This window comes from Opisthocomus hoazin, chromosome 21 (genome assembly GCF_030867145.1).
Source record: "Opisthocomus hoazin isolate bOpiHoa1 chromosome 21, bOpiHoa1.hap1, whole genome shotgun sequence".
In the NCBI taxonomy this organism is placed as follows: domain Eukaryota; kingdom Metazoa; phylum Chordata; class Aves; order Opisthocomiformes; family Opisthocomidae; genus Opisthocomus; species Opisthocomus hoazin.
This window is the reverse complement of record NC_134434.1, coordinates 12,984,344-13,012,202: the sequence shown is the minus strand read 5'-3', so window position 1 is coordinate 13,012,202 and position 27,859 is coordinate 12,984,344. Positions and strand designations below refer to the sequence as shown.

At 43.3% G+C, this 27,859-nt stretch overlaps 1 protein-coding gene across 1 annotated transcript; it reads left to right on the top strand.

Moving 5' to 3' along the window:
- The first annotated feature begins 323 nt into the window (after window positions 1-323).
- On the top strand, window positions 324-27,592 carry RAB40B (RAB40B, member RAS oncogene family). Its single transcript, XM_075441079.1, has 6 exons — window positions 324-561; window positions 22,356-22,416; window positions 24,337-24,397; window positions 25,280-25,357; window positions 25,845-26,067; window positions 26,481-27,592. Exons 1-6 carry the CDS (start codon window positions 420-422, stop codon window positions 26,750-26,752), a joined length of 837 nt encoding a protein of 278 aa, XP_075297194.1. The 5' UTR covers window positions 324-419; the 3' UTR covers window positions 26,753-27,592.
- Window positions 27,593-27,859: the final 267 nt, after the last annotated feature.

Here is a 27,859-nt window from a genome sequence, read left to right as displayed (position 1 = left end):
CGGGGCGGGGCGGGGCTCGGTGGTCTGTCAGAGCTTGCGGCGTGAGGCGGTGGCAGGCGGCTGCCGGGGCGGAGGAGCGGGACGGAGCCTCCGCGACCCCTTCGCCTCCCCGGGCCGCGCCGAGAAGGTCTGGCCCTCCGCCAGAAGAGACGGTCACCTCCGTTCTGTCGCGACATGGCGCGCGCTGCCGCCGTCCCCCGCCGCTGAGCCTGCCGTCGCCGCGGGAGTCGCGCCCCGAGAGCCCCCCTGCTCCGGCCGGGCGAGCGATGGCGCGGCGGGCGCTGCCGTGACGGGACGGCGCCGCCGCTTCCCGCCGCCCCTCCGCCAGCGCCGGGCATGCCGCTGCCCGCCCGCGCCGAGCCGCCCCCCCCGGGCCCCGGCATGGGCCGCGGGAGCTGAGCGGTGGCGGCGGCCGGAGGATGAGCCAGGCGGGAAGCCCGGCGAGAGCCTACGATTTCCTGCTGAAATTCCTGCTGGTGGGCGACAGCGACGTAGGCAAGGGGGAGATCCTGGCCAGCCTGCAGGACGGGGCCGCCGAGTCGCCCTACGGCTACCACACCGGTGAGCGGCCGGGACGGGGCCGCAGGGTCCGGCCGGCGCGGGGAGCCCCGGGCGGCACCGGGGGGGAGGAGGGCGCGGGCGGGGCCGCGCCGGGTGCTGCTGTGCCGGCCGCGCTGCTCCGAGCGGAGCTGGGGCCGCTGAGGGGCCTGGGCCCGGGCGGGCGGGCGGCGGCGCGGAGCTGCTGGGGGCTGGAGAGGAGCGCGGAGCGCCATGGCCCGGCTGCGCCTTCCTGCGCGGCTGCGGTTCGGTTGCCCTCAGTGAGAACGGGGAGGCACTCACGAAAACGCTGTTCTGGTGAAGGGCCTTGGTTAGGCACCGCAGGTGCTCGCTGTGAAGCTGCCGCCACCGAGAGAGCGGAAAAGGAGATTTCTTTTTTCCCCCTTTTTTTCCCCCGCTGTCATGCTCTCAGTCTCAGAAGAGTAGCCCTTTAAGATCAAGGTTCATGTTTGTAGTGTGTTCTTTAACTTAAGCTTTTTAAAGGGCCTCATCCCGGCCAGATGTTCTGCCTGCAGAATAAGGGCTTGCGAACACTGTGGACTGATTTAAAGCCCAGCTAACGGCTCAGGCAAAAGGGGATTTCTCTTTTCCTTCCCTCCCTTTCCCCTGTTTTCACTCTCCCAATCTTGTTTGCCTAGAACGTACTGTAGTTTCACTTCTTTTTTTCCCCTCATGCAAACCTATGATGTGTCATATTAAAAAGCAAATTATCTTGTCAAATTACCCATTGCTTTAATTTACTGCCAGTTTAAGTCTGTGGCTAGTTAATTCACTGGAAGGCTTTGCATTGGCTTAGGATCTGTTGTGATGTTGAGTTCATCGTATGGATTGACAGCAAAGAACTGGAGGGAGCGAGGAGAGTTCTCCGTACCCTTGCTTACGAGTCAGGCTGCACCTTGCAGGCACCAATGTACTTTTAAGATGTTTGCTGAATAGCTTTGCTAAATCACTCCTTGGAGTACTGCAGTGCGTTTACTCTTCATGCTCTTCAGGTGCTTGGAGAGAAAGGGCAGAAGGCTTGGGGGAGCGTGCCCAGCCCGGCTCTGTTCTGCACACGCAATCTAGTTTATGAATTCCTGCACTGAAGGAGCGCGTTAGTCTCCAATGTGGCTTGACGTAATGGAGAGAGAATGTTTGAGCAGCTCCCAGCTCCTCAGTCTTGTTTCAGTCTTTTACATGTAAACCTTGCGATGCTTGTGGGTTTGCTCTTTAAAAATATTTAAATTGTATGGCTAATGCTATAACTCTCTGGATAGATTTCTTGACAGGCAAGGAATACAAATATTATTTTGAATTATTTTATAAATACTTAACATGCAGCTTGGAAATTCTTCATCGCTGCTAATAACTTCAAAATGTTTACATACAGGGTTGTAAGTTTTGTGCACTCTTTGGTGGACTGTAGTCTCTCCACCAGGGTATTTATCAACCTGAACTATACAAGGTTAGGCAAATACAGTCATTCAGGACCTCACAGACTCTGCCATGCAAAGGTCGCTGTTTCAGAGACTGTAAGAAGTTCTTAGCCCCGAGAAGATGGGCATGTCTGAAGGGAGGGATGCAAGTTACGAGGGGAGGGCAGATAGAAGGTATGGTAGTAAGATGCGGAAGGAATATAATCTGATTTTTAATATTGTGCAACTAGCGTCTTAAGAATTTTTATACCTACTGAGCCTCAGTGTTTACACAAGCACAATTTACTCCCTAGTCTCACTTAAGGAAGGACTTTAACTGTGAAAGTTCATAAAAAATATTTTCTAGCTCTTCAGTTTATAATGTTCTTCAGTGTATCAAATGTGAAATACTTCTGAGCACTGCGTGTAAGCTGCGCCGTTTCTTTGGTGGTCTGTATCTGATGTCCTTTCTCTGCCTGCGTCCCCTCGGCCTTTCCCGCATCACTCGAGCGTGGCTGCGTGGGATGCAGCTGTGAGGAATCTGACTGTGAAAAACAGAGATGCAGGGAGAGGGATAGAGCTAAACATCCTGTTGGTATTATGACTCATATTCTAATTTGTCTTGATTAAAAAGCTTGATAAACACTGGCTTTTTCACCATTTTCAAGTCCTCAATTACTGTTAGGATCTGCCACTTTTCACAGTGTCAGCTGGGTCTCTGAATTCGGAAGAGAAAGTGTAGTGGTATGAGAGATCCTCCCAAAATGTGCCATGTGTATAAGCTTAGAAATGACAGAACTTTGTTGTGGAGCGTGATGAAAGGGAACAGCTTTGAGATGGCGGTGGAAGAGGAGAATTGATGTGGTGAAAGACAAGAGCAATTGAGGAGAAAGAGGAAGAGCACTGAAGGGCCTTGAAAATGAGAACAAATGAGTTTATGGGATGAAGCACGGGGATTTGAGTAGTTGTTTAAATTTGTATGTGCAAGAGAGACAGAATTTGATGTTTACTGCAACGGGAAAGAGGTTACTTCCGCTGCTGAAACTTGGTATATTGAAGGTGGGAGTATGAATGTTGAGAAGTTTGGAAGGAACAAGCTACAGGATGATGGACAGATGAGGCCTTGAATAAGACCAGCTGCTCGGAGAGCTTACCAATTCTGTGGATAAAATGGAAGGATGACCCTGAAGTCACTGGGCTGGGTTTCAGAAAGGAGAGCAGTGCCCTAGAGTCAAGGAAGAAAAGTTAGAATTTAGCTTTGGTATAGGGCTCTTGCGCTAAACAACTGGAGGCATTCCGGAGATGCACTACAGTGCTCCGAGAAGCAGAGACAGGATGTCTGGAAAGGAAGTGCGGGGAAGGACAGGGTGTTGAACAGAATGTGACCCCCCCTTTGGGAAGGAGGAGAATCTAAATGAACCCCATGGGATGTTAGGAGAGGTAGAAGAAAGGCTGAGTGACGACAGACTCCTCAGCAAAGGAGGATTGAGGGGCTTTTGGTTGGTTGTTGTTTCCAGCAACGTCAAAGACAGTTAAGCAGATGAGAACGAAGGTAAAAGAAAACCTGGAGTTGACTAGAACGGGGAGGGGGGGGCTTGGGAGGGGGCTTTTTGGTTGGTTTGCTTGGAGGCTGGTGGGGCTTTTTGGTTGGTTTGTTTTGGGGTGGTTTTTTTTAGCCATAAGATTCCGAAGGCTTTCTGTGCAGCTCTAGAACTGTCTCATCTCAACTCTGTGGGCTCAAACTTTAACTGTATAAACCACAAATTAATTTTTCGCAGGCAGTTTCTTAACTATTCAAAAATAAATCTGCCATCTTTCTCATCCCCAGGAGAATACACAGTTGTATGTCTTGCTATTCTTTGTCAGTACACAGAAATGATATGAAATCTGGAGATGGGAAGGAAAGCCAGCATCGTGTGATCAGTCGAGTCCCTGCAAGCTGCTGCTGATCCACAAGCCGTGGTTTGAAAGCATTTGGCATAGTTCAGCTGTTAAGGAGGAGTACAGTCTCTTGGTCTCCAGATTTTTCTTAATGACCAAAGGGCTCTGGGTTGGAAAGAAGAAAGGAGAAAGCTTTAGTAACATAACAAAATATGGAGTGCCATAGAAGATGCAGTGGTGGACATGATTTGCAGAGATAATTTAGAAAGCAGTTATCCTGGCAGGTAGGCAGTAAGGTTAGCTGTCTGGGTAACCTGCCTTTACAATTCTCTCATGTCTTGGTCAACACTGAAATTACAAGAGATTGGACACACTTGGTCTCTAACCTGGTAAGAACAAGTGCACAAAAATGGGCTTAGAGAACTGCAGAAACTTTGCTTTTAGGCATTGTTCATGTCTCATGAGACCACATTCAGAGGAAATAACTGCTCTAGAGTAGAACATAAGACCTTAGACATGCTGTCACTAGGCAGACAAATATTTTGAGGCTTTGCATTGACAGATTTTTATTCAGCTGGATTTTAATTTTGCTTTCATACTAAAATATACTTGCGCTGTGATTGCTTGACACGGGGACTGAAGGGAATGATTGTTCAAACCTGCGTATTCCTACTCCTTTGCTTGCAGGAACATCAGGTTTAAGCTGACAAATTGTGTCTCATCCTTTCTCACCTAGCAACCTTTTCATATTCTCTGAAGTTCGTATCGCCATTGTTTGTCTTCCCAACAACTCTCTGTCCTTGGATTGAGAACTTCACTGGGGTTATTGGTTGTGTTACCTGAATGCTTGGAAAGACCCTGCTGTGTGATAGTTGTGGTTGTCCTGGTCGCCAGGTGGTTCAAACGCAGGCCTGGAGCTTGGCTGGCCCAGCCTCAAGCAGCGCCTACGGGGAGAGCTGGATTGCCTGTCTCCGCAGGGAGCGTTTAGGATGGGTCGCTGGCAGCTGCTCGCAGACAGAGCTCACGGTGGCTCTTCCTGATGACTTAATGCACAGATCAAGGCCACTCTTTGGTGTGAAGAGGAGGGAATGGGCCCGAACTAAGATAAGGAAACAAAAGGCGTATTGGTAACTTGAGAAATTAAGAGACTTGTGAGCTGACTGCGGTTTCCTCCCCGCACCCCCAACAAGACCAAATGCAGAACTAGTGGAGGTAAAAGCCTTACCACAAAGATTTGATGTGAATTTTCTGTTCTGTGTTTGTAAAACTGTGTTTTTGAAAATGTTACTTGGCTGAAAGGAAGGGGAAATAGAATTGTTTTGTTTTCCTGCCAGTATAGTGCTGAATAGGATGGGTTGCTTATTGCAGAGTTACTTTGAAGCCATTACATTTGCCTAACTACAACATGATCTAAAGGTTGCTATAAAAGCTAATGGCAATATCATTAAATTTCTGTATTTGGCACCTAGCACCAGCTTTTAGGGACAATCTTCAGGCCATTCTATCAGGATTTTTCTGGCAGAAGAGTTATTTAAAGTTGCTGAGCAGTAGTGTCTCTGAGTAAATAAACACCTTTTGAGGTTAATTGTGCTTGCCTAGAAATTGACTGAACTTTATTTCACAACACAAGGAGAGCAAAAATTGATCACTCTTAGCTGTCACGAAGTAACTTTTTGTAAAAGGTTGAACAGGCATGGATTTTTTTCCCCCTTGAATTTAGTTAAAATCCAGTTGTACGCCCACTGATATCAGTTTAAAAGGATTTAAACTGTGTTCTTGTACAAGGAAAAGAAGATGAAGTTGATTTTTTTTTTTTTTTTTTATATGCCAAGTTTCAGGTTCCATGGCATTGGTAGAAAGAAACAGTTGCTTCAAATAAGGCATCTAACCTGTTTTGGGATCAGTCCATAAAGCAGGAATAGATCCTACTCTAAGTTAGTTATGACTACCCCTTTAATGTGTTATCTTACAAGAGCTGTGCATGTGAAGAAAGTTCAGTAAACAGAAATCGCTACCTACTCGGTACTTGCTCTGCCTCTTTCACTATGTTTTTTTAAAAGAGGAAAATGAAAATAATATCCCCCTTTTCTACTGCATTTTGTCTCTTCCAGGTGATAGCACTGTGGAGTAGCAATTCTTCTTAATAGGCAGTCAATTGTCAGAGGCATATGTTAGCTGAAAATGGGATCCTGGTTTGACCCCATTCCCTTTATTCTTGCCTTATTTATGACGGATACTTTCAATTCTGAAATAAAAAATAAAACAAAATTAAAAAAAAGAATGCTCATGATCTAATTCATATTGGTTTTGTTCTCTGGTTCCATTCGTCTGCCTTTCACCCATCCCCAAATCTCAAGTTTGGAGCCTTACGCTAACTCTTCTGTTAATTTGTCGTGCTAAGAGTTGCCCGCCTCATGAGACCAGTGTGTCATGTTTTCTGCCCTGTTACAGGCAGCATAACTGAGTGACACCTTTTTGCCTCTTTTTCCCTGTTCTTCATAACCAGGGTGGCAAAGGACACTGTAGCATTTCCTGTCAGGTCAGCCGGTCAGTGCTGGGGCTTGGTTTTGTTAGCTGATCTTGCACATCAACATCAACACTGTTGAAACAATGAATAATCACCTTGCTTGATTTAATGGAGCAGTAGAAATCCTAGGCCTGCTTGGCAGTGTATGGGCTTGCATATGTTTCTTCGAACCTTTCATAAGACTAGTTTTGCTTTATTGCACACTGTCTTCTACTCAGCCATTTTTCTTTGGTTTAATATATTAATAATAATATTTCTTCGGTTTAATATTGCTTAGCAACTCAGGTGTCATGTACTCATATCCATCTCGTGGACAAAAAGTGTTACTGTCTCATAATTTCATGAAGGTCAGAAGCTGGGTCATCTCACAGTGAGGTTCTGCTTTATCATTAGGCTTAAATTATTTCTCTTCCTCTCTCCTCACCCAGCCATTTATGGGTGGAAATCAAAACTGTGTGTGCATGCACGTATTCAAACCAGGTATTTGTTTGCCTTGGTATTTTCTGGTAACCAGCCTTAATGTTTCTCAAGAAGGCTTATTCAACAACAACAGACCAAACAAAGAAAACGCCTAGTTCATGTCAAGCGTATTATTGTATTGTATGGTTTCAGAGTTAAGAAGTCTTGAAATCTTAACATCATGCAAATGGTTTTCAGGTTCCTGCCTAAAACCAACCTGCACACACTTGTCTGAATTTGATATCTGCTATTGCTACGAGTAGTACTTCAGATTGTTGTGGCAACAGAGACTGCAGCAGTAATTTACTTTCTTCTTTGTCTTGCTTACGTGTATTCACTCAGTAGCACCATGTGCTGCCTGTCTCGGTTTCCCTTGGGCTACTGGTGTCTTTCCCCCCCATTTTTTTTCATAGATATGAAGGTGTGGGAAAGTGACTGTAAAAACAAAATTTCTGTGAGGCTCCCAGACAGGTGTGCAACATGAAAGACAAACTCCAAGTTATTTTGAAAAGTGGTCAGACATCAAGGTAATTGAGTCCTTTTAAGCTGCTTTGGCCTAACCAAAATTGTGTTTGCCTGTGCCAGGATTAAGTTTTATCCAATACGTTGGTTAAATTACATCTATATATTGCTGTAGATTTGTTTTTGTTCCGGGAGCTAAACAAGAATGAAAAATGGGATTAAGAATGAAAATTGGCTAACTCTAAAAGTTTTGCTTGTATCCCGTTTTATTCAGCTCTTATGAATTTTGTTTAATATGAGACTGAAAATATGAAACTAATGCAATAATTACACAAAATACTCAACACGGGCTAGTGTTTGTCGTGCTGGTTTTGTTTAAGGATCATCTCAAATGTAATACACCAAGCAAGCCTGGTTTGAGCTTGCTGTGCTTTTTTATCTGCCTCTCAATCTGTTGGTATAGAGGAACACATCCGTACAAATAACTGTTCCCTTCTTTTGTGTCGTGACGTGTTGTAATATGGAAGTATGAGCTGGGCAAGCGAAGCAGTCAAATCCTCCAGTTGGAGCTGCGAGCTCATCAGATGAGTGAAGCTGTTGCAGATCAAACACAGGTTTATCGACATATACTGTATATTTAATGTCCAGTCTTTCAGAAAAGTAAGATGAAATCATCTGTCAGTGTCGACTGTGATTTAGTATCTACTCCAGGGCAAAGTCCACAAAAATGTTGGTGTTCACAACAGCTGTTTATTGTTGGTCAAATTTGCTAAATTGTCACTCAAATCTGTGGAAAGTTAGAAAGCTAATTACCACTAAGTTAGGATGTCCTTTCTGCCCAGCAATGGAGGGGGTTTAAAGGTGCAGAAACTACCCTTGCCCACATCTTTACGGTAGTTTGTAGCATCTGAGAGAGTATCCTCTTCAGCTGGGTGGGATAAGCAGAAAAGAGAAAGTGTCATCAATAATCAGCTGTGCCAAGTGATGAAGTGTGTTGGAGACCAGCTGCCTTGAGGCTTTAATGTAGCACATACCTGCTTTTGGTATAATTACATTCTCGTTTGATGTGTTAATTAGACTGTTACTCAGACTACATATTGGTAAAAGGAAGAAGTGGTGCCAGAAGGTGGAGGTTATTAAGCGATAGCTGGGGAGCACGAGGAAGCTGGAAGAGCCAAGGCTGTTACTCTGGAGATATCTTGGACATTAAAATTATTTGTGGAACGTTGGATTTCAAAGTAGAAACTGGTAGTTTAACATGCAGAGGTGGAGTGACTATGATGAGAATTGCTGGAATGGAGATTTCCATGTGTTTTAAAAAGCAACTTGCTTCTAAGTTAAGATGTGTCCTCTTGAACTCATTTAGCCTAACACTGTTAAAAATGGTAAGAGATCCAGCTGAGGAAGACCATGTGAACCTGGCTGCTTTCTGAGGTCTGCTTTCCTCATGTGCCTTCCAACCTTCCTAATCCAATGCTTGGAGATTTAGAATGCTTTGCGAGTACTTCATTAATCACAGAATGGCAGGGGTTGGAAGGGACCTCTGTGGGTCATCTAGTCCAACCCCCCTGCCCAAGCAGGGTCACCCAGAGCAGGCTGCACAGGACCTTGTCCAGGCAGGTCTTGAATATCTCCAGAGAAGGAGACTCCACAACCTCCCTGGGCAGCCTGGGCCAGGGCTCCATCACCCTCAGAGTGAAGTTCTTCCTCATGTTCAGACGGAACTTCCTCTGCTTCAGTTTGTGCCCATTGCCCCTTGTCCTGTTGCTGGGCACCACTGGAAAGAGTCTGGCCCCATCCTCCTGACACCCACCCTTCAGATATTTGTAAGCATTTATGAAAATGGGTAATCTGTGTATTTTTTTTTTAATCATTGTAGTTGCAACTCTCTATGGCTTTTTACTAATTGATATAAAGAAACCATTTTGCTGTGCAGTTCTTTTATCTTACACTGGAGTGAGTGGGATTCCGTGACTTCCTCTGAAACATTCAGTAATGAGTGGTGTGGAGACACTTCTGGACTGCTGTGAGCCTTCCACCCGCCCACCCCCACCCCCCCCAGATACATAAGATGTTGACTGATGCAAAATCAACTATCTAGAGTTTCCCCCAATAAATTATTTTTGGGTCTCAGCTTCATGTTCTTGTAACATAAACTCCCAATGCCATAAATACCGATTTTAATTGTGTTTGTTAAAATAGCGCGCATTCTTTAAGCATACTTCAGTACACAAAACTCTGAAGAAATGCTTTTTGTAAAAATACTTTAATTCTTGGATGAGAAGGTAACCTATTTCTTTAAAAAGTTCCAGTTATTATTAATATATGGCTAGTTAAAGTCCTGTGTGTGTGCGCAGATGTAAATGTAGACGACACTGAGTATGTGACAATGTTTAGAAGCGAGCTGCTGTCCCGGCAGTGATGCGCTTGCCCTAGACGAATTGCAGCTGATCTTTCACACTTCCAACTGCAGTTCAACCACTTGTATTGAAGAACCATAATTTGTTTACTGTGTGATGTGTTCCAGGCTTATGATTCAGATTATACCTCTTTATTTTCCCCCTGTTTTTATATTAAGTATGTTGAGCGGAACTTGGCAGTTAGTCACTCCCTGTGACACTCCTGCTGTTGCGTGCAGTTGTAACCCAGAGGAAAAATGAGAGCAAAGAGCTCTGCCCTGCCCTTCCCAACGTACGCTTCCTTGGAATCCCACACCAGCAAAGCTGAAAGAACAAAGAATGCTTATGGCCTCTGAAAGAATATATTGAAGGAGCAGCCATAGTTGTGTTTGAGGATTTTATGTTTAATTTGCCCATTTGTATAGAGAACGAGCCATTATAGATGTTGGAATGAAACAGAAACTATTTTAAAACCCCACAGTTTAATTAAAAGAAAGAAAGGAGGAGGGGGATTTTAGTCTGTACATTACAAATCATAAGAACTCATCCCTTCAGAGTTTTAGGGACAATCATGTTAATGTCTCTCCTGTGCCCTTATACTTTGTTTGCAAGCTGGCTTTATGCAGTGCCATAAAATGGGATATTTAAGTGCACGAAATATGAAGCTGCCAGCTGGAAAACCCAGAAGAGACCCAGCAGGTCTGGCAGCCTCTTTAATGCTCTCTCAAGACTCCAGTGAGGAAAGGAGGCTCACGTAGCTGACGCATTCAGTGGAATGGTTGAGTCAGTCTAAGGAGAGTTGTGTGGTGGAAAATCTCTAGCATGGATATCTGAATACATATGTTCCTTTTCCAGTTGCTTGAACAATCCCGATACACAGTGCACGGTCTCAACCAGTCAGGGTTCTGTTCTAATCTTTCTGTGTGTTTGCTTCGGTAAATATGCTAAGTGAAGTTGGTGTGAAGCACAACCTTGATTTTTCAAACCACTTCTGCATTAGTAGATTGTGGTTTAACTTGAACGGGTACTTTATAAACTAGAAGCGCGATAAATGGAATTTTAAACAAGTTCATAGCCTCTAAACTTTTACAATTGTTTTCTTCTTCAGTTCAGACAAGAAACACAGTTCATTTTAGAGTTATGTTAGTCTTGGAGCAAGAAGATTCGAGAGTCCAACAATATAATCATAGAATGGTTTGGGTTGGAAGGGACCTTGAAGACCATCTGGTTCCAGCCCCGCTGCCATGAGCAGGGCCATCTTCCACCAGCCCAGATTGCTCAGAGCTCCATCCCTGGCCTTGAACGCTGCCAGGGAGGGGGCAGCCACAGCTTCTCTGGGCAACCTGGGCCAGTGTTTCACCACCCTCATGGTGAAGAATTGGTATATTAACTTTTTTATATGAATTCTAGGTTTTGTCTCCAAACAGGAGTTTAATGCAGTACTGTTTGAGAACTGTAGTTTTGTAGGCAGACTCACCAACCAATCTACACTGCATTTGTCTGCGACATCTGCAAGACAGGCTAGCTCAGTGCAGAAGATTACACCAACAGGAATGACGTAGTTTTTAAGTGAAGAAAAGTCTGCAGTTCTAACAACTGAAAGGAAGTTCAGCCACAGACTAACGAGTCACCTCTCTGGGAAAGAGACCTTTGAGGGGGTAACCAAAGAGCAGGTGCCCAGTACCCACGAGGAGGTCATCAAGAGGACAGTGTGAGGCTCTGTACACGGTGGGAGGTTAAGAGACAACTGGTGTAAGTTGAAACAAGAGGTTCAGGATGGGTAAGGGGAAAAACTTTTTTACCATGAAGACAATCAGACGGTAGAACCAGGTTGCCTGGAGAGGTTATGCAGTCTCCAGACCTCGTAGCTGATCCTGCGTTGAGCAGGAGGTTGATCCAGATGACCTCGAGATTGCTCTAACCTGAAATTGCCTTTGATCTTATCCACCTGAAATCGGTTTGTTTTAATTTATTGGAAAACTGAAACCAGCTAAATGATGACTGGAACAAAAGCTTTGTGTCAGCAATGTATAGTCAGTCTTTCTCTTTTAAATCCTAACAAAGATTTTTTTGCTAGCATTGAGTGTTAATTTTTTGTCCTGGAAAAGCAGTACAGTTGTAACTTTGACAACTCTTCTGCTGGAATACCTGGGGAGGAGGAGAGAGGAGCAGTGGAAGCATAATCCAAGTCAGACTTCATTTCCTTCATTTTTCTAATGGAAGTGTATGTTCTGAAGATATCTTGTGACTTGGGAATTCCTGGAGTTAATGGTAACGTTGTCTGTAAAGCCCATTTCACTGCAGCATGTGTTTCGCTTGCAATTCCAAACTTAAAAAGGGCAGTTGGTCTTCTGTTGCTTGGTTTGGAGATTAGTTTGAAAGCCCTTCCTTTTCAAGGATCTGTGCCTTGGGAACGATGGCGTCATGTTTTCGAGATGATAGCTTTTAAGCCACAGTAATTTTTCAGTAATTATACAGATTTTGCTCTCTGGCATCTTAAAAGCAAAATTACTGCACTTAACACCTACTTGTTGTGAATTCCTACTTTGATCTTCAGTTCATCGTAATAACAGAATTCGTTACTTGTTCAGCTCAAAGAATTATTTTTCAAATGACCTTTTTTCCTCTTTTAACAAGCAGTGCTTTGGGGTGCAAAGAAATACCTGCTTTTTTTCCTTCGTTTAGTACACTTGGTGACAAATACTGCCGTGACTTCTGGGAGTATTGATGGCATCCTGGAGTAGGCTTTTTGGGTTGTTTTTTGTAAACCTTGGTTATATATTGTCATTTATCATAAGTATTACTTACAATTTCATAATATACAGGAATATACTTATGAAACAATTCTGATTTTCAATATGATATATTGAAATGCTTAATTGGAAGTGGTGGTTTAATTCTTTAGAACCATTTCTTTGAGGCTTGATTTTAAAGCCTAGGGAAGTTTTGGCGAGGTTTGCAGCTGTTCTCGGTGAGCTTTAGAGCCTACAGCTCAGAAGAACGGTGGCTGGATTTTCCTGCTGTTCTTCTCATGCCAAGTATTTTTGAACTGGTTTACTGCTAATGAAGTGTCAGGACATAAAAGGTCACTGATTTCTTTTGGAAAAATATTGTAAAGTGTGAAATATTGCATCTGGTTTTAATATTTTATGTGAGGTTTGAAGCTATTCTCCCGTCCAGATTCTGGCTGTATTTCAAGCCCGGTGTTGAAGATACAAGTAGGGGCGAGTTCTGCCTGGCTGCGTCCCGTTCCTGTCTTGGTTCGTAGAATTTGTAAAAGATACGTACCCTGCCTTCCATGCTCTTCCTCATGCAGCAGGGTGATTTGACCCCCACTGTTAAGCTTTATGGTAAAGAATAATTACACCACGGAGATACCTACAAGCACTGAAAAGATTGGGCAATCAACTCTAATATTAAACTTATTCCACTTTTTTGGGGTCAGTTGTCTCGGCCTGGCCAAGCCTCCTTGCACTGTCCTTTCCATGGGGATGCAGAGCACCGCGTCATAGCTGTTGCTTGGGCTACACGTGTATCTCTAAGGTGATGAAACAAAGAATCATGTTTGAAATTTTATTTAATTGCAAGGAGTGTAGAGGTGGGATTGTGAATGAGAGGCTGCCCCTCAGAGCTGGTGCTCTTTGAAGATCGTGTAACGGAGTTTTTTAAGAAGATGGGATGCTTGTTAACAACAGACCTGACGTACACAACGGGACTCTGCTTGCAATCCAGCTCTTACTTAGAGGAGCTGAGGAACAGCGGCAGTGAGAAGATGGTATCATAGAAAAATTTCCACAGCCCACCTCCCCTACCCTAGTGTAGAGGTTAATTTCTAAATCGAATTCACTGGTGCTAGCTCATGATCATCTTTACTTTGATATTAAATGGACTAACAGTTGAGGGCAGTTCTCTTTATAAAATCTAAATCTTAAGCAGAAAAGAGCTGTTTTGAAATACTGTTGCTGTTTTATAACAATGACTATAGACTGGGAACTTCTTGGTGTTACATTTTTTATGTTGAGTTCTGTTGCAGAGAATTTGGAGAGACAAGCAGGGACATCGTAAAGCTAATGGTTGTTGTCTGCTGCCAAGGGTGTGTTCCTTTCCCGGTGTAGGGAACCGAGTGATCCACGCCGACTCCACTCATGATCTGATGTTAGTGGCTTTAAATAACTATAAAAAACCCTTTGGCTAATAATCGCTACCAGTCAATAACAATCCTATTTCAATCCAACTCCAGAGCTGCCAGTAGTTTTGGGGATCTTGTCTTTTAAGGTGAATTTTCTAGTCCGAAGCGTGACTTGCAGTGCTGTGCATGGGCAGTTGGATCTAGATGCAGGAGAACACAGCTCTGCAAGGCACCAGAGGTGTTCTGTGGTCACTGATCACTCTGGGCTGCTTGTTTCACTTCAGTCTTTCACATCGGTGGGAAAAAGGGTCAAGGGGGAAAAAAAATCATTGACAAGATTGCTGGAATGGATATATTAATCTTTTCCCAATATATTTCATATTCATTAATAAACTGTGCTGCAATAAAGGAAGAACTTTTTTGTCAGTAATGCTAATAATAACATCCCCTTTTCCTGCAGTGCTACTATTTATAAACAATAACATGTGTACATGTGGCAGTTTTCATCTGAGGATGTTGGCTGCAACTGGTAGTAAACATTAGAGTTGACAAGCTTACCACACGCCGCCGATAGCCTTTTCTTTTGGACTGGGAGAACGGAAGTGATGAACCGAAGCGCATCGTTGCTGCTGCTTCCTGACCCGGGAATGGGAACACTTTCTTGTAAAATAAATTTCTAAGGCCTTAGATTGTAAAGAGACTGTTCTGCTGTTGACAAGTGAACGTTAAGACAGAGGAGAATGAAATGTGATGTCAGGATTTTATTTGCTTTCCCCTTAATGTGAATGGAAATGGACCGTTTGCTAGGTTTGGTTAAAAGTTGGTTATTGTCTGATGTCAAATAGTTTTCCCTTCTTTCCAAACAGTCCTCTGCCTTGAATGTTTAGTTTGCATTTAGTTGTCTTAGCAGAAATACTGCAAGCTAAGGCATGACTGAAAACCACATGTACTTAACAAGTTGTTTGCATGTTGTTTTGGGGAAGGGTGTGAATTTAATATGCAAAATACTGGCTTGCTTGCTTACTAATCCTGATAGTAAGAGTATGAACAGGAACTTACCCAGTTACTGTTCTGGAAATTAGCAGTCTGACTAATCAATTTTGGGGGGCTTGTATAGATTTTGGACTTTCAGTGGTTAATTTGGTTTTCAGGTTAGTATTGGAGAGATGCCTCAAGCGTCAAACGTCTTACTGCCGTACCGCTTGCTTTGGCTGTAAGGACAGCAGTCTGGACTCGAGCCGACTAGAAGTGCTCAGAAGTCTGCAGATTTTAACCCGGTGCCCTAAAAATCTGAGACTGTTAAAAACTTCTGTGTAATTTTTAAAGAGCTCTTTTCATTCTTCTATGGGTAGCTTTCTTGTGAACTTAATTCCTTTAAATGTTTAAAAGAAAACCGGTGTACTGAAGAACAGATTGTGATATTGGCATGTGTCTGTGACCATAAACAAAGCTAAATAAAAGCTGAGCTTTCTGATACAAACAGCTTCTTTTAAAAAATGGGAAAATTGTCACATCGTTGAAATGAGTGGATTATCTGTGAGACTTTGTAATTGTGGTTTGTGGCTTGATTAATGAGGTGAAGAGTACAGTCTAGATCTAAAATGTTAGTGTCTCTATTTCAATCTGAATAGGCAATCTGTGCTGTTCCAACAGATGGCTGTTAGTCAGTAATTAACTGTGGTGGAAAAGACTGGAATTTGGAAAATTATGATTATTCTGAAACGGCAAGCAGAAGGCAAATATGACTATGGTATAACCTGACCTTTGTGCTTCCAGATCAAAAGATATAGTCCAGTTTTACTGCAGAGAGTTTATATCTCTGCAGCATCGTGTTGAAAGCTTAGCTGGGTTTTGAATCAAGGGCATGCTGTGTGTCCATTTGCTTGGGATGATAAACGACTGGAGCTGGAAGTCGTGTCACTTGTCAGATATAGTTGAAACAGTTACAAACGTTTCTGAAGAGAAACATTAGACCTTAATTTTACTGTGTATGTGGAAAGCTAGATAGCTGAGGAAGCTGAAAATGGGAAGTGATGGGAGCACTGGATTCTCATCATGCCTACGAGAAAATGGTTTTAGGCACTCTCTGAAAACCGAAACTCTGTTTTCCGAGTGCAGCCAACAGTCTTTGAACTGAAGGACTTAGTGGGGTTCTGGGCCTGTGTTTAACTGAATATGCATTTTTTGATTTGTAGACACCTAATTATTGGCATAGGAACAGACAGCGGGGAGGAGACATGAGTGTGTGCCTGAGACGGCTGTCATCAAATGGTGCATTTGGACAAAGTGGTGGGGTGAAGGATTGTCGGAGAAGGTGTTTAAGGCTGAAATCTCTGGAAGGCAGTCAGGCCATGGAGATGGGGAGTTGGAATCATTATTATTATTAACTATTATTTATTGTTATTGTTTTGAAGTAGTTAGATTCTGTTTTAATTAAATCTGAAAGCTGCTAATTTGACATAAATTATCTACAAGGAACAATGTGCCTTAAACTTTAAAGAAAGGACATGTCAAGAGGAATAGGAAAAACAATGAAACCAGTTCTTGTAGTATTTCTGAGCTAAAATGTAATAGTGTACCAGGTTCAGAGATACAGTCATGTGTTCTGTACTTTCGCAGGTATAAAAAGGGTTGTTTTTCGGAGCATTTCTAAGACAAATGTGCTACTGAATAAAATCTTTCCACGTTGAATCGGTGAAGCACAGCTCTGAAGAATCTCATCTTAAAAGTTCTTGTTTTTTTCCCCATTTTTCTTTCTCCTCTCTCCTATAAGTTACCTAAGTTGAAACACAGGTCCGAAGCAAATGCAAAACAAGCTCCAAACCATTAAAATACTTGGCTAACATCCAATTCCTATGAAAAATTTTGAGGGACAAATCTGGATTTTACTCTATGCTAGATTATCAAGGTATGACCGATGGCTGGCCTGGGATCCATTGCTGCAGCTTTCGTTCAGGTGAGTCACTGTGTGTTTCGCTGCTGCGAAGCTGCATGGTTGGCTGTTAGTCACACTGCAGCTTGTCAAAGCTCAATTATGAGACCACAGAGAAAAGATTTTTGGTGTAAATAGTGATGCCTTTGGTGGAACACAAAACGAGCAACTTGAGTGACTGAAGGATTCTGCCCTAGAGACCCATCACAAGCCCCAGATATTCTGATAGCTGCTGTAAGCTTCAAGAGAAGCGAAATTCACAGGAAGCCTTAAATTAGTGTTGGCACGAACGCGGTGCGGTCGGTGGAGCGTCAGTGATAGTGTGGCAATGGCTGCAAAGCCTCGGTGCGGAGAGGGTGGCTTCCCATGCACCGCGGTTGTTACCAAGCAGCTGAATGCGCGCTTTTTTTTGTGAATCTTACTACATTCGTGGGTCCAATAATACTTCTTTTGGTTTCCTGTCTGTTGATTTTGTGTTTGAAAAGAAAAAAATTATATTATAAATCAGTTAGATTTAAGAAATCCAAACCCTTCAGCAAGGACAGTGGCTTGTTTCAGGTTCTTTCATTTCAATTTATGACTTTAGGTAAATAATTTTTATAAAAAACATCCCTGTGAAATTATTAAGCCCTGGGAGGTTTTTCTGGTTCATGTCAATGTTGTGAGGGTATTTTGTTTGTTTTGTTCTTGTTCTTTTGATTTAGCAGCCTTTGTCTTCCCTTTCTTGTGTGGAGATCCGTTTCAGTTGCATTCCCAAACAAAGCTATTCTGTCTTACTAAATTAGTGAATAATGTTCTGGAAGGACATTTGATTTCTGCAACAGCACAATCCACATCTGTTGGTCTCATTGTTACGGTTTCGTGCTGTTCCTGATGATTCATGGCAAAAGGCTTTTTGTTTTCATTCTTAATTGGTGGCAAATGCTAATTGCACCAATGTTCAGGTTATATTATCAACTGCTTCTATCTGTGTAACAGCTGAAGAATGAGGAGGTTCCTGAATACATCTCTTCAAAAATCTTTTGAGAAACCCATAAGGTGCTTTCATAAACAGCAGCTGGCAATAGTATATTTTTCTGACTTGTCTTGTGCGTGTAAAAAAAAAAAAAGTAACATTTTGCATTATGTGCGTGGCTAAACATGAGCGACTTGCAGCAGTAATGGTCTGCGGTGCAAAGCACAGCGCCAGGTTTACTCAGCTGTCTGTCCTCTAGCCCCGCAGTACTAATTTTCGATGCTTGGTATGTCTTTTAACAGGGTGATGGATGTCCGTTCCCCATGTGGGATGTGTCGGTGTTTGCTAAATGTGGTCTGTGCCTCTTCGTTAACTGCAGATAAACTAGTGGAGGTATTTCACCCTGCGGGAAATATCAGCGGTAGCACAGGATGCTGGAAGGGGTGATGTAGTGTTACGCAGGGTTTGATCTGCATGTTTGATGTTGTCAGGAATTTCTGAAATGATGAAACTTGGTTTTTCAGTGCGCAGACAATTTCAATGCCCTAATCTGTTCAGTGTCCCAAGACTTTGTCTATAGGTTTGATTTTATTTTTTTAAAAATTATTATTATTGTTGTTTCTTATTTTAACTTCTGGTTTGTAGATTTGGCTGTTTCCTAATACTGCTGGAGAACTGGAACACTTTGGCCAATAAATGAAAATAAGTCTCCCAGAACTGGGGGTAATACATTGGGGATTTTGTGTGTGTATCTTTCCAAATATATAGAGCAGAGCCTGAACTGAAGGCAGAAGAGGCTTCAACTCGCACTTCTGCAGTGAGCTGAAAGCTTGAAATGCTCATTATTGCTGTCCCTAGCAAGTCTGATGAGGAGCGGCTGAGGGAGGGGGGCTGTTCAGTCTGGAGAAGAGGAGGCTGAAGGGAGACCTTATCGCTCTCTACAGCTCCCTGCCAGGAGGGTGTAGTGAGGGGGGGTTGGTCTCTGCTCCCAGGTAACCAGCGATAGGACAAGAGGAAATGGCCTCAAGTTGTGTCAGGGGAGGTTTAGATTGGATATTGGGAAAAATGTCTTTACTGAAAGAGTGGTCAGGCATTGGACCAGGCTGCCTGGGGAAGTGGTGGAGTCCCCATCCCTGGAGGTGTTCAAAAATGTGTAGATGTGGCACTTTGGGGCATGGTTTAGCAGGCATGGGGCTGTTGGGGTGACGGTTGGACTTGATCTTGGAGGTCTTTTCCAACCTTAATGATTCTGTGATTCCCTGGCCTTTCAGCTCAGTGCTTCTCTGGGAACTGTGAAGTTGGCATGGCACTGAACCAGTCTCCGAGTTGAGCTGGAATGATCAGAAGAATTTAGCTCCCTCTCTTTGCTTCCAGACTAGAAGGAGCTGTGTCAAGAGACTTTTTTCCTAATATACTCCTACTTGACAGGAGGAGGTATTCATCAGTTTGTAGAAGTGGGAGCAGTGAACCTGTGTGTTGATGTGACTGCAGTGAACTGTCCTGCAGGCAACAGAAATGAAGTGGCATCTTTGAAATATGTTTGCTAATAATGTGTGCTCTACCATCACAGTGCCTCTGTCTTCCTGATCTTACTTACCTGGTCTTCACATCGCAGCAAGACTGCTTCGAAAGCTTGCTTTCTGTCGTCTCTCTGGGCATTGCTAGCTTTGTCCTCACCAGGAGCTCGGTAACAGGCAGTTTCTGTTTCTTGTTCTTAAGACATGCCCTCGCTCTCGGAACTGCAAATGCCCATTTCTGTAGGGCTATGGCAGGGTGACTTCCCACTCCTCTGTTGTTCTTGGCTTTCAAGCTGGGCAGATGTTTATCGGTTGCTGCTGCTGCTAGAAATGAGATAAAACATGCAACAAGTCAAATCAATTAACAGATAAAAACATTTTTAATTAATAGTACTGCCATGCAACTATCCTTCAAAAATTGTTCTTTTAAATCTGTTTCATCTTACAGGGTTTATAGCTGGTCTAACTTGACTAATAGTAGCAGCAGATACAATACAGAAGTAAAATTAAATTGCTAATATTGCTGTGAAAATTTTTGACTACTAGATGTTTAATCTATGACTGTAAATTATGGCATGCAAGAAGCCAGGAAATTAGAGAAGTGAAGCTATTTGTGCTAGAGAGAAAGAACTTGTTTCACTGTATGCTTTAGTACCTATGTTACAATAGGGATCCTACAAAAAAATGAATCAATGCGATTGTGCGATGCAGTAAAAGCGTTCAGAGACCCCCAGTGTCTGTGCTGGAGGAGAAATGGGTGATAGCTGTGCACGAAGGAGTGGTCCTGGGACTCAGTCCTGGAGATAGCTGCACTGGGTGAAGGTGCACTGATCTCTGGACAAGAAATCATCCCGGTCTGTGGCTAGGGGAGCACTTCCTGGGTGGCACATCCATGCTTCGTTTTGGAGAGCAGCATCTTGTGACTGTAACGTGGTGAATTCGAGTTTCTGGTTGTTCTCATAAAATAGGCTCAAGATTTGTTTGCCTCGGATAGCATCTTACATGTGGCAAATGCCACTGAGCAGCTGAGCGCGGTGCAAATCTTAGAAGCAGAACAAAAAAACCATCTCTCTCCTTTACCTGTGACCACGGGGGGCTGACTCTGCTGGCAGCTTTTACCTTGCAGTAACTTCTGTTTGGTGATTCAAGAGCTGTGCTTTATTTAGGCCTAGTCTTGCCAACTCCTTTCCTTGGTGAAAGGGAGGTGGGTTAAGGCTTCCTTTTCTGTGTCAGCTTCTTATGCCAGAGGGTTCTAAACATTTTTTGCTTGCGAAGGTGGAGGTAACTGACTGTCAGTGACTGCTTTGGGGACCTCTGTGTAACACCTGGTAGCAGCACTTCCCACTACTCTACTCGGAGGAGCAACAGGGAGTGCATTTTGTGAGCTTGGGGACAAAACGCGCGTTCAGGCGGAGGGAGTGGATCTCCTGCACGGTCGGCGTCTGCCCAGGGCTGTGCTTGCAGCTGAGGCAGATCTCCATCATTTCTTCAGGCGCTGTGCTATGCTGTACTTCTTTGAGAGCGTGACAGAAGTAATTGATGCATTCTCTTACTCAACTTTCAATCTTCTTTCCCCTAAATACAGCAAAAAACCCCAGTCTTATTGGTAAGCATTTGTTGTGTTTATCAGTGCAGACACTGATATATAGATGAGCTTCGTTTGTTCTGGACGTTGATGCCACCAGTGAGAATGAATCCTGCACTTACAGAATCCTCTTCAGCACTGTCCTGCCCGTTGCTCTGATAAAGCTGTGCTGAGATCTTCAGCAGTAATCAGGGCACCCTTCTGCATGCATTTGTTTTTCCATGTCACTGTGCTTTTCTCACCCCCTTGTTCTGCTCATGCCCAGAAAACAAAGGATGTCTCTTTTTCAAGGTATAAGTCTCATTGCATTTCAGTCCGTTTTTCAGAGCTAGTTTCCACGCCTTTTAAACTTTACATGGAGGACCCTATGAATAAATGTTCAGTTCAAGAAGTTAATTATGACACAGCAAAGAAAACATGAGAAAAACGCATTTACCAGTGAAACTGTGTTGCTTGGCTGCACAGTGGGAATACTGAATGCACACTTTTTAAATAGCATTTAATAAAATAAAAGCCTCTTATGTTTATAATTATGCATTTTGTGGGCACAGTACTGCGGCACAGTGTTCAACGCCATTGACCCTTGCATGGTGGTGGATATTTTCAGGGGTCACCTGCGGCTACACAACTGCTGCTGAGGAGTTTTACCTAATCTGACTGAAACTAACCCACCCGTTTTGCCCAAGAAAACAGTAATGCTCGACTTGAGCTTGTTTTTACATAGTTTAATTGCTTCTTGGGGCATGTCAGGTTAGCAGTAAAAAGGTAATGTTATATAGCACTGAAGGTTGCTTCCAAAGACTCCAAAAGGCACAGTAGAGACGTGAGCGAAGTTCTGTGTGTGTGTGTATACAGGTATAAGTAAGGATGTACAGAGACTTCCCTTCAACACTGCAGTGCTGCTTGAGCTCGTCTGAAAGAGAGATTGTAGCTCAGCCACAAGCCCTGGGCCTGTTCCGGGGAGGAGGAAACGGAAGCTCCCATGTTTTGCAGGACACCGGCTGCGTGGGTCGTGTGGGCAGGGAAGGCTGTTATCGGTGGGAATGGGAAGGGCTGGAAGGCAAAAGGCAAGCCACCTCTTGCAGTATCTGCTGCTTTTCTGGGAGAGGGGGACAGGTGTATCTGGTGTAAGAGCTGTCTGTGAGGCAGGGGTGATAGGGAAGGAAGAATGTCAGAGAGGCAGTAAGGCTAGAGGAAGGGAACAGCATTTAGTCTGCAAGGTATGTATGAAAGAAAAGGCAAAACCCTAGCTCTGGTTCCTTTTCTGGAAGAGATAAAACTCTTTCAGCATATATATTGTCACGATAAGGAATAAAGCAGACTGTTTATTGGTCTGAAGGGAGCCTGAGACATCTGCTCGGAATGGACCAAGCTGAAGTGGTGTGAAAGGTCCTTGTAACTTCGTATGGACAAGTTGTTCTTACCCATATGCACTGCTGGGGTGCTGATGACAAACGCCTTTTGTTACGGTCAGCTGCTTTGAAACCTGTAACTGCCGGAGTGTGTATCGTACGCCTGCAAGCTGCTCTAAGATCTGCTCGGCTGTCTTCCCCGCAGGTATAGATTATAAGACCACAACGATTCTTCTGGATGGCCGGCGAATCAAGCTACAGCTCTGGTAAGCGTGTGCTCCACCTTGCCTCATAATTTATATTTCAAAGGCACAAAAATGCAGCTTGTCAGGGCAGGGGTTCCCCTACACCACTTAGTCAGCTGAGGAAGAGGGAGGCAGGCAGCTGGCCCTCTGAGTGAGTCGTGCTTTCTCTTTACCTCTGTTTTGCATCCATTTCATGTAAAATGGGGGCCCCTACAGTTTTGTCCACGTGAGAGATAATAAGTGGAAAGAAAGGCACAAAAGATTACAAGTGCCTTCAAGATTTGTCAAATATACTGGTAACAAGAACCATGAAAGTCCCTTAGAAAGTGTGCAGGGATTGTACAGCAGCAACATCCCTTTGCTCAATTTATTAGTAGCAATGGTCGACTAAATAACCACAGCATTTAAAAAGTAAAACCCAAAAAACCCCAAAAGAACAACAAAAAAAAGAAAGTTGCTCATGTAATTTCATTGATATGCAATCTGATGTGATCTGATCTTTACAAAGACATGTCAAGAACAAATAAAATTATCTTACAGGAAGTGTTTTCCCTGTAGGGTCAAGCACTTGGTCTCTCAGGGTGCTTTTGTGGTAAGGTTGCCTGACGATGGCCAGCTTCAGGTTCCTTTAGAAATCCTCAGCAAGTGATACGACTGGAAAAACTCAGCGCCATTACTGCCTCTGAAATACCTTGTTTTCTTCTCTCCCTAAACTTGCGGAATAAAAGAGGGAGAAGTAAGGTCAGCACAGGCCAGGGGAAGGAGATGCAGTGTGATTTCTGAGGAACCGTAATCCAGATAAATCGGAGAGACGGGTCCTAGGAACGAGCAGTGTTCACACAGTAGAGAGCTGACGCTGAAAACGAATGATGATGATGATCCCCTTCCTAGAAAGAGACAATCCTGTGCCATTTCATCTTTAATTTTGGTGTTTGTTTTTTATTTGAAACTTTTTTTATTACTGGAGTTAAATGCCTGTGTGTCAAAGCTAAGTAACTTTAAATTTATTCTTCATTGGTTGTTTTTTGCCTTTATGCTTTTCAAAATAATGTTTCAAATGTTAAATGCAGTGATGGATAATAGTACTCTGCCATATGGTATCTTGATTACTTCATATTTTGTTCACCTCCTTTATTTTTCTTCGTCTGTCTTCCACTTCATATATCTCAGCAAAAACACCGCTTAAGGCTTATCTGAGAAGCAGCCGGGAAGGAGACGTTTTAATTCTTTTTGTGAAGGGCAAGGCTGTTCTTTGGGCTCTTTAAAATAACGGATCGGAAATGTTTCTACAGCTGACCACATACAGAAATACGTGCCTTGCATTTGAAGATCCGTAACCTACCTCAAAGTCTTTATGGAATTTTGCTTCTTTATCACATTCTTCACTGTAAATTTGATTTTGCTTCCAAACACTTTATGCAGTGATTTTTTTAAAAAAATTCTTTGTGCATGCTTTTCTAAAAACCTGTGCTGCCTATGATTCTGTAGGGATGCCTTCGTCATACTAGGCTCCTGATGAACTATTGCTGCTGTAATCAAGAATTTATTGCTTTTCCATTGGTTTCCTTGGTGATAGCTGTTGTTTCCACCCACCTTTCTTTTGCTGTGAAAACAGACTCTTTCTTCGAGCTGAAGAAAATGCAAGGTCTAGTGGCATACATACCCTTGAGTAACAGCCTTTGTTTTCCAAGGGCACTCACAAGAGTAGAGTTTGAAGTTCTTGTCCTCTTATCCTGAGAAATGCAGAGGCAAGGGCAGAATGCCAGTGGGGAAAACTGCTGAGGGCAAGAAGAGCTCTTAGGCGTTCGTGGCGGCTGCTGCTGCAGGACGCGTGGAAGAAGAGCTGGTGCTGATCAGTGCAGAGGAGTCAGTCTAGCTGAACGCGTAACAAAGGAGGCCGCCTACTTCTTTTAAAAACATATAATTTATGGTTTTTTTTAGGGATACATCAGGGCAAGGGAGATTCTGCACCATATTTCGGTCGTATTCAAGAGGTGCTCAGGTAAGCAAAGTGCGGCTTTCTCAGCGCTGAGCAATGCTTGTTGGATGTATGAGAGGGAGGTGGCAAACCGTCGTGATGGCGTCTGTAGCTCACTCGTGGATTGCGTGCGGCTTCAGTAGTCTGAAGGTAACGTAAATGTGCGAAATAACACCAGGCAGGATTTTCTTTTGGGGAGGGGAAATCTGTGAGACTGAAGTTGAATGAGGGTAAAATACAGTGATACATAATTCTTACACCTGCGTGTCTTGTTGATGACCTGGATAACCTAAGCATGTTCACTTACTCTGGTCACGCGAAAGCTATGCTCACACTGCTTTCTAAAACTGTGTGCCCAGGAAGAGAAATCGGTAACATACAGCTGTCAAGAGTAATGTGAAAAATACAAAGATAATCTAAAATGTGATTAAATGTAATGACTTGTAAGGAAATTACTTAACAAAAAAAAAAAAAAGACACACTAAAAATTCACTATAGCTTCAGACTTTAAAGTTTCGTGATAGCTGATGTCTTGGTTCTGCAGAGTTGCATCTCTTACCTTCCAGAATCGCACAGAGCGTTGAATCTTCAAGCTACCAAACCTAACCAAAAATATTTCTTTTATGACTTGTGACGCGCGTATGATCAACTATGCTTGTCCGCTATACAAAAAGAAATATTTTCCAGTACATTAGACCCCAAAAGTGAGTCAGGGTTTCTGCCCCTTTGCCGATCTGTAATCAACACAGAGATGGGGCTTGGTTTCACGGGATACTGAGGCTCTGCTCCACTGAGAAGCTGCTCAGCATCTTCCAAGATTATTTCAGAACTGGAGAATTTACAGGTAGTGTTCTCCGTGCTATGCCTCTGCTAAGCTTACAACTGTAATTTTTTTTTTTACTACAGGGAGTAATACTAGTGTATGATATTACAAATCGTTGGTCGTTTGATGGAATTGATCGATGGATAAAAGAAATAGATGAGGTAAGGCACAATCCGAGTGGCACTAGTCTGTACCAGATGACTGAGACCGACTGCTCGTGGTACTTTCTGCTGTTTGCACTGGCAGTTGCAGGCAGTGCTTACTACAGAGTGGGGTATCCACGATGCCAAGTTTACAATTTTCTTTCTGTGTTCAGAATTCTAGAAAGTTGGAAACATACCAGCTAAAGCATCTCATTTCTTTCAAGGTGTTGATGGAAAGCACATAGAGAGCAATGATTTCCAGTTGTAGTCCCACTCTTGCTATAGATTTGCCACATCCTCTGTGTGAGCCTGTCTTTTGTGAGGAAGGGAGTATTTCAGATCAGAGAATCATAGAACAACTTCAGCTGGAAGGGACCTCTAGAGATGAGCTGGTCCAGCCTGCCACTTTGACTTTAAATCTTTAAAAAACTTTTGTTTGTTTTAGTTGAGGGAAGGGGAAAATGGAAGCCTAACTATTAACTTTTTGTTGCTTCTCTTTGCTCAGCATGCCCCCGGTGTACCAAAAATCCTGGTTGGAAACCGCCTTCACTTAGCCTTCAAGCGCCAAGTGTCGACTGACCAAGCACAAGCCTATGCTGAGAGGCTGGGCATGACTTTCTTTGAAGTCAGTCCGCTTTGTAATTTCAATATTACAGAGTCCTTTACTGAGCTAGCAAGAATAGTGTTGATGAGACATGGAATGGACAGGCTCTGGAGGCCGAACAAGGGTAAGCGATGCACAGTGAAAATGTGTAAATTTAGTCCTAGCTAAGGTTTATGGTTCACTAATGTAAAATAATTTTCAGAATCTTTAACCCTGATGCAAAACAATCAAAAAAGAAGAACCAGGAATCCTGTACAATTGGCTTTCTAAATAGAAAATACATATCTTCAGGCACAACCTGTTCTGCTGTTGTAGGGAATAATGTATCTTTCCTAGAAATTAGATGCTCAGTCATCTAAGTATTAAAACATAACTAGGAAACTGAAGCAGCAGATACTTTGGATAATGTGTATGTGGGAAAGGGTGTGGGAGGAGAAATGAGAATTCATCCTGGAAGTGCAGAGTGCTGGGCGTGCTGCTGCCACGTGGCGGACAAAAGCGTGCTATCATAATGCGAGTTTTATGTCTGTTTTTAAGTACTGAGTCTGCAAGACCTTTGTTGCCGTGCCATAGTGTCCTGCACCCCCGTGCATCTCGTTGACAAGCTCCCTCTCCCTGTTGCCTTAAGAAGCCATCTCAAATCCTTCTCCATGGCCAACGGCCTTAACGCCAGGATGATGCATGGGCGCTCGTACTCTCTCACATCCAGCAACATCAATAAAAGGAACAGCTTAAAGAAAGCGAAAATCATCCGCCCGCCACAGAGCCCACCAAAACACTGCACGAGGAACAGCTGTAAAATTTCTTAAGCTCTCTGTGGCAAAAGGAGCCTGGGTGGAATCCCCTGATGTGGAGCGCTGGACACAAGGACTCCCTGCTGAACGGTTGAGCACACTCTTACCTATGTATCACACTACACAGGCAAAAAGAAGTCTTGTTTTAGAGCCCGCTCGCTGCAGTAATGCTGCTTTGGCATGAACGCCATGTTCAGTGCCACTGGAAGGATGTGACGCTTTGCTGTTGGGTTTTCATACTGTGTTTTAGTTTCTGACGTGCATGGTGACGTTGTTTTTAACAGTAGGGGATAATTACCATTCTGCTCAGTTCTTAATTCCGCGAAATCTGGGAAGTGACTTACTGTGTAATTGTGTAAAATCCTGTCTTTTTGCAAACCATTCGAAAATATAAAAATGAGTCACCGGTTTGCGTATTCAGGCAGAGGGTTTTAAACGCAATGTATTGTATACATTGTTCAATTCTGCAGATAGTGTGCCACTCGAGTCATACTGCAGTTGTGCATCTGGATTTTTTTGTGGAGCTTCCTTGACAACTTTGAGGCACTAACTTAACTAAGCTAAAAATGTATATATAATTATTATGCACATACACAACAAGGTTTTGTCCCATTAGTGTATGTAATAGATTTGATAAAGTTTTGGGTATGTTATTTAATACTTTGGGGAATTAATTTGTGGTTTAAATACTTATTTTTCTGTAAAAAAAAAAAAAATACATTTTATACCACTCTACCAGAAAGTTCTAGGAGGAGAATGCCAAAGACACTGTGGGAAAAGGAGCATGACTTAAAGAGCTGCTTTATAAGGAAAGAACACTATTTAAAAAATAAATAAATGTTCCTGGAAAATCAATGCTATTATGCTTTTCTTTAAAGGGGGAGGTTGTCTTTATCTTCCTTTAGAAGAATTTGAAGAGCGCTATACCTGAACTAGACAGCAGGAACCTGAAGTCAGCCTGAAAGCATCATGTAGTGCTTTTGAGACACCATCTCTCTTCAAGACTGTTACCTGAAACAGGGAAGAACGCCCCCCACCAAGTCCTCCTTCTGCTTGTGAGGGAAGTGTGGGGCTCGGTCTCCTGAGCAGTGACCGTCCTCTGAGGCAATGGTGTGGCTTCAG